A 13,323-nucleotide genomic window follows, 5' to 3' on the forward strand; every position below is an offset into this window, starting at 1 on the left:
CAGAAGAGGGCACCAGACCTCTTTACAGATGGTTGTGAGCCACCATGTGGTTGCTGGGGATTGAACTCAGGACCTTTGGAAGAGCAGGCAATGCTCTTAACCTCTGAGCCATCTCTTCAGCCCAGATTGGAAAATTTTTATAGACTAGGAAGGATCCTGGGCTGGCTTGATGGCTCAGAGATTAAAGACACTTGCTGTGTAAACTTGGTGACTTCACACGTTATACAGACACAAGGAAGACCATGAAGAGGCAGAAGGAAAAGGAGAGCCTGAGGACCAGGTCAACTGCTTCATGAGAGCAGAACAGGGATGCTACACCCCCAGAATCTCAACAATTGGGCTACCTGCACAAGACCTGGAAGACCACATGCCAACACGGATGGAGACTACTTCACAGGGCTCCAGCCCTAGATGAAGGCCTACAAGTAGCCAACGGCTGCTGAAGGAGGGAGAACCATTTCAGCCCCTCCCCCACCCCAGGGGTCAGTCCTAAATACATGTACATAGGGGGCAGTGCTAACTGGACTCAGTAGGTGACATTCATACATATAGGAGGTGTTATATAGACATGTATATCCACATATGTGTATATGAGAAGAAGGTTAGAGATGCAGCCAGTGGCCAGCAGGTACTTCAGATTTGAAGTTAACAGACATACAAAAGAGGCTCTTGCCCCTCAAATGATTTGAAGGCAGGGCAGGGAGGTGACATCTAAGACCACGAAGCTGGTTTTCACCAAATTCTGAGTCTGCACCCCTCTTGGACTTCTCAGTCTCTAGAACTTAGTGACTATAAACTTGAGCAATAAACTCGTTTAAATACCACCCTGCTGATGACATTCTGTTCTAGCAGCCCAAACAGATGGAGAGTCACCAACGAGGTAAGAATGAGTCAGCCCCAGGCTCTTGGCCAGGCTGGGTTAGCAGGGACCTGTGCTAACAAAGCCCTTCCTGCTCCAACAGGTAGGGTTGTCCCAGGGGAGTGGTAGGTGGGGCAGATTACAGGGTCTCCTGAGAGGCTGGCTGAGTAGCTCAGACTCTTAGGCAGACTTAGGGAATGAAAAAAAAAATAATGGGGTTGGGATGTAGCACAGTTGTTAGAGTGCTTGCTTAGCATGCACAAAGGCCTGGGCTCCCTTACCAGCCCTGCAGAAACCAAGTGGGGTGGTGCATGTCGGTAATCCCAAGTACTTGCAAGGTGGAGGAGGTTTAAGGTTATTTGAGGTGGTGACACGGTGAGTTTGAGGTTATGAGACTATCTCAGGAAACAAAACAAACAAAACAGGACTGTTAAGTGGCTCAGTGGGCAAAGGTGTTGGCTGCTAAGCCTGATGACCTGAACTGGATCTCTGTGTCCTGTACGGTAGAGAGAACTGACTCTTCCAAGTTGTAGTCTAGTCTCCACATGGAGCCCTGACACACGCACACACGCATGCACGCATGCACTCACGAGCGCACACACGAATGCATTTTTACAGAAGAATGGATAGAGAACAGTTAAAGAGGGCTGTCAGGGTGACGTAGGCGTTAGACACCTTACCATACAGGACATCCTGTCTTTTCACCACCTCCTTCTTTTGTTTCTTGGCATACGCTAAATCCACAGAGAGGCTCCAGGACTCAGCCTCAAACTCATGGGCATCAGATTCGATCTCACTCCTCAGTGAGGCAATGTAAGGATCTGGGGGAAAGACAGAGGTTGTTGATTAGGCTGATGCTTGTCAAGTCTCCCTATCCCCGTCAAGGGCACGCTGAAGCCTCCGGCCGAGAAGGGAACCGTGGCACCCTGGGAATTCATTCCTGCTGGGGAACATAACTTCAAAGTGTGCTGCATCTTTTCCTGTTTTTGTTAACAATTCATTTTTTTCTTTTGTTGTTATTTTTGAGACAGGGTTTCTCTGTGTAGCCTTGGCTATCTTGGAACTCGCTTTATAGACCAGGCAGGTCTGGAACTCACAGAAATCCACCTGCCTCTGCCTCCCAAGTGCTGGGATTAAAGGCGTGCGCCACCACTGCCGGCTTGTTAACAATTCAAAGACGCATTTGATTAAATAAAATTAACCTGAGAGCAGGAGGCTGCGTCAACAAGTAGCGGACAGGAAGTGGTAAGGAGGAACCACGTGTAGAGTTCGTTTGGAAGACCCAGGCAAAGGAAGAAGGTTAGCTACTTGCCGTTCAGCCTCTCTGAGCAAGCAGAATTCCACCTCAAACCTTGAATTTTGAGTTCTTTAGATTTAGATAAAGTTTTGCGTAGTAGTTTTGAAAGAGTCAGTGCCTGAGGGAACAGAATCTCCACAGGCTTCGGCCCTTGTGGCCAAGCCTTTGCTTAAGGGGCAGTCACTGTAGATAATAAAAAATGTTCAGCAACACCATACCTTCTATGAAAACAGACTCAGCATTTGAGGATGTGAGTGACAGAGAGTCATCGGTACTCTGCTTCAACTTTAAAAACACGGTGTCAGCTTCATCCATGTCTCCAGTGATTGGTCTGAGTGCAAATGATGATATGTTTATTTCACAAAAAGAAATTCGGGACAGTGAGATGGCTCTGTAGGGAAAGAGGCTTCTAAACCTGACTACCTGAGTTCAATCCCTGGGACCTACACAGAGAACCAACTCCACAATGTTGTCTTTGGCTCTACTTGTGCATAGTGCAATGTGCACACACACATATTTACACACCCACACCACACCCATACAATGCAAATAAACAAAAAATCCAAATAAATAGCAAAAGTGACTTAAATAGGCATATATTACTTGGAATATGTAAGGCAAATGGGATTGTTACTCCTAATTAGATGATTGGGGAACTTTCTGGATTCCAGCAGAACACTTTAACTTGTCACAGATCATTGTTAAAAATTAGGAGACTAGGGCTGGAGAGAGAGCTCAGAGGTTAAGAGCACTGACTGCTCTTCTGGAGGTCCTGAGTTCAAGTCCCAGCAACCACATGATGGCTCACACCCATCTGTAATGAGATCTGGTGCTCTGTCCTGGAAGGTACGCATGCAGGGAGAACACTATATACATAATAAATAAATAAATCCTAAAAAAAAAGTTAGGAGACTATTGGGCCAGGGTTGTAGTGCAAAGTTAGAGTGTTTGCTCAGGATGCTCAAGGCTCAGTGAGGGGGAGGGGGAGGGAGGGAAGAAAAAGTAGGAAAGGAGGAGGGAAGGGGAAGAGCTGGAGAACATAATTTGGGATTCTAAGTGAGTCCTCAGAGAGACTGCAGTAGGGGAGAAGCCTAGATTCCAGACCAAAATGTGAACTTGAGTTAGGTTGGTCCTGTGTACCAGCTGGTGTTCAACTGTAAAAATGTGCTGTACCAGCCTAACAACAGAGACAGCCATGTCTGTGGGGGGCCAGGCTGGGGAAGGAGTCTGAGATTCTGCTACCTGCTCACATTTTCCTGGAAGCGTAAAAATATTCTAGCAGCTGGGGGGTGTGGCTCAGTGGCAGAGGCTTGCTCAACTGGTGATGACATAGCAAGATGTCTCAGTAAGTCTGTGTGCAGAAGGCACAGCGTGCACTTCCTCCTAACAACTTAGAGGAGACACAGCCCCACAGCAGTGAGAAGCAGGAAAAGAAAGTCAGCCCCTTTCCCCAGAGACTCATCAACGAGCGTGACTATAATGCTATGCCGTGACTAGTCCTGTAGTCATAGGACCATCTCGACATCCCGTGAAGCCCCGTGAGGGTAAACACTGAGCTGTAAAACCATAGCATGTCTTGGGGACAGGAAGAAGCCCTGTGCAGGGATGCCAACCCTGTATGTTAGGCAAACTGTCCCAACCTGTGGCTGAACGTAATCAGGGATACATTGGTGTTACAAAAAGAAAAACGCATGTACTGGGCTGGCGAGATGGCTCAGCTAGTAAAGGTGTTTGCCTACAAGACGGATAACCTGAGTTTAATCCCTGGCTCCCAAACAGTGGACGGAGAGAATCAATTCCTGAAAATTGTCTTCTGACCTCCACGTGTCTGCTAACACATATGCTCCCATACACACATGAATAAGTAAATGCAATCTAAAATAGGAAGTTCAAGGTCATCTTTAGCTATATTGTGAGTTCTAGGTCAGCCTGACTAACTCGGCTCTCACGAGACGATGATAAGTCTTAAATGCATGGATTTAGAAAGCATGTGTTAATCTACCATGGGACATAATAAAGGAGTTTTTCCCACCCCCTTGAGTGCACATGCTAGCAGGAGAGAAACCCCCCAGCTTACCCAAGTCGTACCCCAGAACCGGCTGGGCTTGCTGTTGGCTGGGGACCTCCTTTCTGAGAGACGGTCATGCCGACATTCCTGGAAGGAGCTGGGCTGCTGCCATCAGACAGGAGTGTGGTCCGAGGGTGTTCCTTCAGGGAGGCTGCAACAGAAGCAAATACAGAGTTGGTGCTGAGAAAGTGGGCAGGATACCGGAGGTTTCCCGTTCTGAAGCCTGGCTCTGCCTGGGGCTTCAGCACTGACAGAATCTTGGAGGTCAATAGCTCATTATCCAAGAAGACGTTTTCACCCCATTTCCTGGGGAAAGAGCTGTAGAAAGACAGCTCGGGGTGGCCAGGGAGTGCTCCCCGCCTGTCACCACCCTTGGAATGTGTGGTCCCCATGCTGGCGACCTGGTGCTGTACCCAGGCTGTGCTGCGCTGTTTTTGATGCCTTGGGTGGGATCCTTCTAGAAAACAAAGCTACGTCTTCACTTGCTGTATTGGCTGGAGCAGTGGGGCTGGTACGCTGGAAATTGGTTCCCACTGTGACTGTTTGGTGTGGAAATGGCACAGAATTTTCTCTTTGGGTAAAACAATTAAAAAAAAAAAAAAAAGAAAGAAACGACTCTCCCACACTCTGCTTGCTCTTTGCAGGGGGCAACAGCAGAGGACAGTCTGTGTTCACGGCAAATAATCTACCATCGGGAGCCGCACGGACACTGCACACAGGATGATAATTAATCTGAGATTGGATGTCAGGAGAGCGCTGAGACCCACAGTCCTGGAGGCATGATGCTGATTTAGCTGGCTGTGCTGGCTTATCAGCCTGGTGTAGAACCACCAGAGTATACCCGAGGCTCCTTCTGTTTAGTGGACCCACTCAGCACACATCAGAGTTCTGAACTGTTATTTACTCCAACTGCTTACTGTTAGGGTCTCGATAGGAGGATACATGTACCCTCTGAAGTTGCAGAGAGAGAGAGAGAGAGAGAGAGAGAGAGAGAGAGAGAGAGAGAGAGAGAGAAAGGGAGAGAGAGAGAGAGAAAACAGCGGTGCGGCAGTGCTGGGAATGGAATCCAAGACAATATACTTGCTAGGCAGGTGCTAAACTACAGAACCACACCCTGATTCCTTACTGGAAGATTCTAGGTAAGTGTCCCACCTCTCTCCAAGCACCCTCACTCTAGCCCTACACTGGGGAATCCTGGGCAGGCATTCTGCCCCTGAGCCATGCCCCCACACCCTCAGGATTGGTTCCAGGTGTTGAGATAGCAGGAAGACCCTTGCTAGGTGTTGCTGTAGTCTCAACTGTTCAGCCTCCCAAACCGCTGGCCAGACAACTCCCACCTCCAGCTCCCCAGTATTTTGTTAAACCAGCAACAAACAGACTAGGAATATATTGGAAATTCTCTGACAGAGCTATGGAGGAAGCTTATAAATTATGATATGGCCTACTACCTGCTACAAACATTTTCAATAAAAATTTATTCTTAATTTTTAAAGGCTTATTATTTATTTATTTAGAGACAGGGTTTCTCTGTGTAGTCCTGACTGGCCTGGAACTAGTCAGGTAGCTGAGAACAACTTCCTATTTCTGAGAGATCAGCCCCTGTCTCCCCCAAGTGCCAGGATCACAGCTGTGCATCAGCATGCCTTTTACTGGGTGCTGGACACTGAACCCAGGGATTCATATATGCTACACCAGTGATCCAGCAGCTGAGCTACATCCCTAGTCCTTAACATTCAATATTTACCACAGTCCAGCATGGTGGGGATGTCACCCACCCTGCCTCAGACATTCTGATGTCATCTTAATGTCTAGAAATTATTATTATTATGGTAGATGATGGCCACCTAGATGTCATCCACACACAAATACCTATTTACAAATGAAAAATAATAATTGGAAGTGGCTCAGGGCAGGGCAGGAATTGCCTGCCATTCGTACACCATACCAAACCCCACCCAGGTAATGATGATTTAAACACACAAATATGGGACAAACCTGAATGGCAGCCTCTGCCTGGGCCTCTTATCAGGGCTAGCTGCTCCCGTAAACTAAGGTCTGACCAAAAGCTGAACAGATTCAGGAGAGTATAAATACCATCTAGAAATGGTCAGTTCCAAAGAATATTAATAAATATTGTTTATGGTGGGCCTTGGGCACATACACCTATAATCCAAGCACTGGGAAGGATGAGACAGGACGATCACAAGTTTAAGGCTAGCCTGTCTCAAAAACAAAAAGGCAAAGGGCTTGGAGAGATGGCTAATGATTAAGAATGCTCACTGTTCTCACAGAAGAGCCAGGTTCAGTTCCCAGCACCCACATGGCAGCTCACAACCACCTGTAACTCATTTCAAGAGATCTGAAACACTCTTCTGGCTTCCCTGCGCACCACCATATACCTGTACACATGTGCATGCACACATATATACATAAAGTACACAAACAAGGGGTTGTGAGAGGGCTCAGTGGAAAAAGACCCTTTGCTACTAAGCCCGATGACCTGAATTCGGTTCCCTCAGTCCCCTGGACTCAATAGCAGGAGAGAGCTGACTCCTGCCAACTGTCCTCTCCCCTCGAGACAGGGTTTCTCTGTGTAACAGGCCTACCTGTCCTAGAACTCACTCTGTAGACCAGGCTGGTCTGGAACTCACAGCTTTGTGCCACCCTCTGCTTTCCAAATGTTAGAATTAAAGATGTGCACCACCACACTCAGGGCAAGTCGTCCTCTTAACCTACCAACACAGGTGCCCTTGCAGGCAACCTTCCCCTCCCCCAGTTAAAAATAGTAAAACAAACTAAACAAACAATAAAAGCCTAAAGCCAAAGGCTAGGGTTGTAGCTTGACAGCAGAGTGTGCTTACCTGGCCTGTCCAAGGCCCTGGCTTTGATGCCCAACTATTACGAGGCCTTGGAGGTCACTGAGGATGGATCCTACCTATTTCCTGGTAACACCAGAAAGGGAAACCCCATCTTAATTTTTAAATCAAAGCCCTATTAAGATAAAGCTACTTCCTCCTGTTCAAAACAGAATAGAATCTAAGTTCTTCCTCTGACCCTGAGAGGAGACCTGGCATTCTAAACCATCCAAAACATCACAAACTATTACCTTCTTTGAAGAGTTAATTCAGCTCTGCCTGCCACTCACCTGACCAGAACTCAAGCTACAGAAGAAAGGCTAATTGTCTCCTTAAAGAGATAATGTGCTCATCCCTACAAGGAACCCTCCCTCAGTGCTTCTGCTGACAGAATTCTGAGTCCTCAGAAAAGTTAACCAGTTTTTTTTGTTATTCCTTTTCCTTGGGATACCAGCCAAAAGTCCAAGCATGTTGCTCTGGGCCTTTTCAGTTTTTCTCTGAGTCCTCCACCTCCTCCATCACGCAATGGCTTGCTGACTGCCACTCCATTCTCTTCCTCTTCCTGTCTTCCATCCTCCTCCTCGGTCAGCTGCCAAGGTTTATGGTTCATCTGCTCTGTTTTTTCCCTCAAACTCTAAAGATCTGATGATTATCTTGTGTGTGTGTGTGTGTGTGTGTGTGTGTGTGTGTGTGTGTGTGTGTACACGTATGTGAATACCTAAGGAGGCTAGAAGAGAGCACTGTCCTGGAGCTGGAGTTACAGGACGTTGTGTCTGGGAACAGAATTCAGATCCTCTCTAAAAGCAGTACAGTATAAACCACTGAGCCATCTCTTTAGCCCCTATTTTCCTCAGAATAAATTGTCTTTGAGTTGCCTTCCAAATCCATTTTAAAATCCTTTTACTAGCCGGGCAGTGTGTGTGTCGGGGGGGACACCTTTAATCCCAGCACTCAGGAGGCAGAGGCAGGCAGATCTTCGTGAGTTCAAGGCCAGCCTGGTCTACAAGAGCGAGTTCCAAAGCTCCAAAAGCTACAGAAAAACCCTGTCTCAAAAAACCAATAAATAAATAAATAATAAATAAAATCCTTTTACTAATGAGTCTATGAACCCAAAAGGAGACCTTAGTTTTCCTAGTACAGCAACACTGCAAATGATAACAATAAAACAAATTATTAGCATAAGCAGACTGTGGTAGAGCGTTCCTTTAATTCCAGCACTTAGAAGCCAGAGGCAAGTAGATCTTTGAGTTCAAGATCAGCCTGGTCAATAGCAACTTCAAGGCCAGCCAAGACTGCATAGAGCGAGACACTGTCATAAACAACCCCCCAAAGCAAAACTATCAGCGATGTTAAAAGTACTGTAGCACACTTAAATGCTCTTTGTATGATTTAGAAAGCAATGTGAAGTGTTTGTGTTTTAAAAAAAATACATTTTAAAATATGCATACTAGTGTTTACCTGAATGTGCACCTACAAACCAAGTTCGTGCCTGGTACCTGTGGAGGCCAGAAGAGGCTATCAGATCCTCTGGACCTGAAGTTACAGAAGGCTGTGAGTTACCATATGGGTACTGAGAACTGAACCCTGGCCCCGACAAGAGCATTGCTCTTAACCTCTGAGCTAGCTCTCCAGCCCCAAGTGTTTGTTTGAGTCTTATGGTGGATGGGTTCAAACTGACTCTCTCTGTAACGTATAAAGCCATGAAAGAAAATCATGAGCCAGGAGTTCTGCCTTAAATAGTTATGTGAATTGCACTTTTATTCTATTTTTTGCTCGTTTGTTGAGACAAGGTTTCTTTCTGTGGCCCAGCTGTCCTAGAACTTGCTCAGTAGACCAGGCTGGCCTCAAACTTACAGAGATCCATCTGCCTCTGCTTCCTGAGTGCTGGGATTAAAGTGCTTGCCACCACCTGGCTTATTCTGGGGTTTTTGATGCGCTTACTACTTTGGTATCAAAATCTTTGATACAGATCCTGGTGGGACTATCCCTCTTAAATGCCAAGGCTAGCCAGTCCCTAGAGACAACAAAAGATTCACAAGTAGCCATGAGATGGCTCACTGAGCAAAGGCATTTGCTGCAGAGCAAGGTGACCTGAGTTTGATCCCTGAGACCCACACGGTGCAGTAAGAACCAGCTACTGAAATTTGTCCTTTGCTTTTCACAGCATGCTGTTGTATGGCTTGAGTGCTCACAAATAAATGCAAACTAAAATTAAGATACCCACATCTCTCTCATACGCAAAGCAGTCAGTTCATAGTCAATCCCAGACAGGGTCTACGTGGCTACAGACCGTCAACACGCCCTAAAATCTACACCACACACTTGCTGACCTTTCAGCCACAATGAACTCCTCCATGATGCTTGCCTTTAATCTGCCACTTGATAACTGCAGTCACCTGGGAAGAGTCTCCGTGTCCACACTGAATCGGTGTGTCTTTGGGGATCATCTCAATTAAGCTACCTGATGAGGATGGCCCAGCCTAAGGCAAACAGTACCATTCCCTACCTCGGCAGGGATCCTGAACTGCCAAGAGCACACACAGCAAGTGAGTCTGCTTGCCTGCCATTTCTCTCTGCTGTTGCCTGCAGACGTGATGTGATTGGCTGTGCCAAGCTCCCGCCGTACTTCCCGGGACAGGGTGATGGCATGCAATCTTGAATTGTAAGCTGAAGCAAATCCCTTTCTCCCCCTAAGATGCTTATCACAACAGAAACAAAACCAAGTCGGCTGCCTTCTCTAAGTGGCTTGTTAGGTGTTGTGACAGCAATGAGAGCAGTTATTAACACAGGGTCTCACTCTGTAGTCCAGGTTGACCTGAAACTCAAGACTGAACTCAAGGCAATCCTCCTGCTCCAGTGTGTCAACTTAAGTGACACCATTACAGCCTAGAGCCACCACTGGTTCCCACCCACCTTCTTTCCCAGCTCTAGACCAAATTCCAACCACTTGATCATCCCAAAGCCAGGCAGGTATAGACTGTAAGGCAGTGGCTTTCAACCTTCCTAAATCCAGTTTCTCATGTTGTGGTGACCCCAACCATAAAATTATTTTCGATGCTACTTTATAACCATAATTTTGCTACTGTTATGAATCATAATGCAAACACTTGTGCTGGATGGTCTTAGGTAGCTCCTGTGAAAGGGTCGTTTGGCCCCCAAAGGTTCTTGACCCACAGGTTGAGAACTGCTGCTGTAAGGCCTAAGGCTGCTGAGATGTTGGCACCTATCAATCTGAACCCTACTCATTCTTGTTCCTTCCACCAGAAGCCACCCCTGAAGATTCTAGCTACATTTCCCCTTTGCTCCCTCTGCCCTCTGACTAACTAGGGTGCTCCCAGTGGGCCCCGTATGCAGTACAGTACTGTCTGTTTCTAGACAACGGGGCAGTTCCTACAGTGTTTGCATGTCTTATCATACCTTATTCAAACAGGACCACGCCACCCTTCACACACCAGCGGCTCAGGGGCCTGGAGGTCTGCCTGTTGGGACAAGTGAAGTCATGCGTGTCTGTCTCTCCTCCTCTAGATAGCACAGACTGTGCTACACAGAATGGAAGCTGTGCGGTGCTTTGGAAAATGTTGTAACCTGGTTGGGGAGATGGCTCAATGGATTAAGAGTACTTGCTGTGAAAGCAAGAGAACCGAGTGCAAATCACCAGCATTCTTGTAAAAGCCATGCATGTCTGGAACTCATGTTGCCATGAGAAGACAGCAAGAGCTTGCTGGCCAGCTAAGCTAACTGAGCTCCAAGTTCAGGGAGAGACTGTTTCTCAAAATCACGGTGGAGGGGCTGGAGGGCCTCAGTAGTCAAGAGACTGGCCGCTCTTCCAGAGAACCCAGGTCAGATTATCCCTCCCAAATGATAGGTTACAACCATCCGTAACTCCAGCTCTAAGGTGTCCCATGCCTACATCAACAAAACTGCTAGGCAAACACACACACAGCTGTGTGGAAGCTGCCATCTTTCTGATGTGAAGATCACCATTTCTGCATTAGTCATTCTGCTCTTGGCTTTGAAATAAGAAAACACCTATCAATGCCTATTTTCCCAAAGACAGCCATGGTGGGAAGGAAGGGCAGTGGGTGGGGCTTGGTCCTGGCCACACAAGGGGAAATTTAGCCTGCTGCTGCCCAACACTATCTATGAAGCCCCAGGTTCAATTTCCACTATTGAATAACCTGGCATGGTGGTACCTGCCTATAATGCACCCTCACTCAGGAGGTAGAGGCCAGTGGGTCAAGAGTTCAAGGTCATCATCAGCTAAACAGCAAATGGGAGACACTTTGTAGGCTAAGCAAGGTCCCTCCTCAAAAGATAAAAGGAGCTGATGTGGCCCTGCAGGGGGCTTGCCTAGCGTTCCCAATGTGGACCTGCAGGGGCTTGCCTAGCACTCACAAAGTTCTGGTTCGATCTTCAGCACTGGGGGTGGGGTGTCACTCTGGAGCTCAATTAGCAGTCTGACCTTCCCTACCAAGAGGAGGGATTGATCTGCAGGCACCTGGAGATCTGCTGGAGCACTTGTAGGACACAAAGCTGTTTCTGCAAGGGACCCAGAGAGGAGGTGGAACCAACGGTGAAAATGGAAAACAGTTCTTTGTACACAGGGGAAATAAAATCCACTCATTCTCTGTTGGAGACAACAGGTTGTTTTCAAGATGATTTAAGGTTTTTACTTTGTGTGTGTGTGTGTGTGTGTGTGTGTGTGTGTGTCTGTCTGTCTGTCTGTGCATATACCATGACATGCATATGGAGGTCAGATAACAACCGTGAGTGGTAGTTTTTTTCTTCTACCGTGTGGCTTTTGGAGAACTCGTCACTGACCTTTGTGCAAGAACCTTTACCCACTACGTCATCTCACTGGCCATGAAGTTTTTTCTTTTTGTTTTCAAACGTATGTGTATGGATCTTTTGCCTGTGCACTATGTGCATGCCTGGTACCTAAAGAGGCCAGAGGACAGCGCCAGAGCCCCTGGAACTGGAGATGGCTATGAACTGCCATGTGGGTGCTAGGAATTGAACCTGGGTCATCTAGAAGAACAACCAGTGAGTGCTCTTAACTGCTGAGCCATCAGTCTTAAGATTAATTTTTAAAACCATGTTTGAGTTCTTTCTTGAACAAGTTGTATATTTTGGGTTTGCATGACACACATCAGTGATCTGCTCCTACAGATTCTGTGCAAACAGCCTATGTTGGGAGGGTCAGGCTCCCAGGATCTACTGTCCAGCTACGGTCACCTTATGACTCAGCCACTCACAGGATGGAGACCCAGCTCACCTTGTCAACTGATTAGTAGCATGCACGAAGCCCAAGGCCATCTACAGGTAGTGCACACCTGTAATCCTGGGACTTGGGAGATAGCAGCAAGAGAATCAGGAGTTAAAAGTTAGCTTTGTCTACATAGTTAGTAGCAAGTACTCTCACCTCTAGAAATATACATCTTACAGCAACATATGGAATACTTATTTCCTTCCACCCCTAGGTCCCAGTAATCTTGCCAGCCCTGCTGATTGATGCCTCTCATGTCACGCTGACTATTAACATCTCTCCAAGGAAGCCGGACTGGAAATGTCCAGTTTTCTGTAAAAAGGCCACTCTAGAGAACACAAAAGTGTGTGTGTGTGTGTGGGGGGGGGGAACACAACACCAGAAAACTGGTCCCTCCACAGAGAGGCAGCACTGACGTCCTTTTCTGTCATCTAGTCTTTGGGGGAAGATTCCTGTCACAGACTGAAAGTGCTCCCTGGCTCTGGAGAGTTCTAGCAGGTGTTTGCTTGCTCTGGCTCAAGGGTGCAGGAGACAATTAAGAGCAAAATCGGATGCAAAGTGAAGTTTGCAATTCACAGTTCCTGGCGTTTCTGCCGCCTGAGGAGCAACTCGATCGATGAGAGCAGGGGACTCATTGATTTCTCTGCCCTGCCTCGTTCTGATGTTGCAGAGGCAAGACTGAAAAATTAAAGTACACGGGTGGGGGGGCGGATAACCTGCTTAGCGCCACACCTCAGGGGACACGGCAAATGGAAAGGACATCTTGTAGCTTGGAAGGTAAGTATGAGTCAGAAAGGAAATTCTCCTAACCTGGTACACTCACCCTCCATGTTTGCAGACTGTGCAGTTGCAGACTTAGGATGGAAAATACTGGGGGAAACTGCTTCTTTAATTAATTAATTATTGAGGAGAAATGTATTTAATTTTTTAAGGTTTATATTTTTATTTGTGTGCGTGCGTGAGCTTCAGGGTGATCCC

The 13,323-nt window shown here is 47.1% G+C and overlaps 1 protein-coding gene across 4 annotated transcripts in view; it reads right to left on the minus strand.

The window, feature by feature from the left end:
* Positions 1-13,323, minus strand: part of Arhgef18 (Rho/Rac guanine nucleotide exchange factor 18) — a 71,615-nt gene that overhangs the window by 27,059 nt on the left and 31,233 nt on the right. For 2 of the 4 annotated variants that reach the window (XM_026778309.1, XM_013355408.2), the window contains 3 exons: positions 4,234-4,375; positions 2,375-2,487; positions 1,540-1,680 (listed from right to left, as the gene is read on the minus strand). In XM_026778309.1, coding sequence (XP_026634110.1) covers positions 1,540-1,680; positions 2,375-2,487; positions 4,234-4,375 — 396 coding nt within the window. Of the gene's footprint in view, positions 1-1,539; positions 1,681-2,374; positions 2,488-4,233; positions 4,376-4,637; positions 4,657-13,323 lie in introns of those variants that run through there. The other 2 variants (XM_026778311.1, XM_026778310.1) reach the window with 2 other exon arrangements.

This window comes from Microtus ochrogaster, unplaced genomic scaffold (genome assembly GCF_000317375.1).
Source record: "Microtus ochrogaster isolate Prairie Vole_2 unplaced genomic scaffold, MicOch1.0 UNK125, whole genome shotgun sequence".
Classification (NCBI taxonomy): Eukaryota; Metazoa; Chordata; class Mammalia; order Rodentia; family Cricetidae; genus Microtus; species Microtus ochrogaster.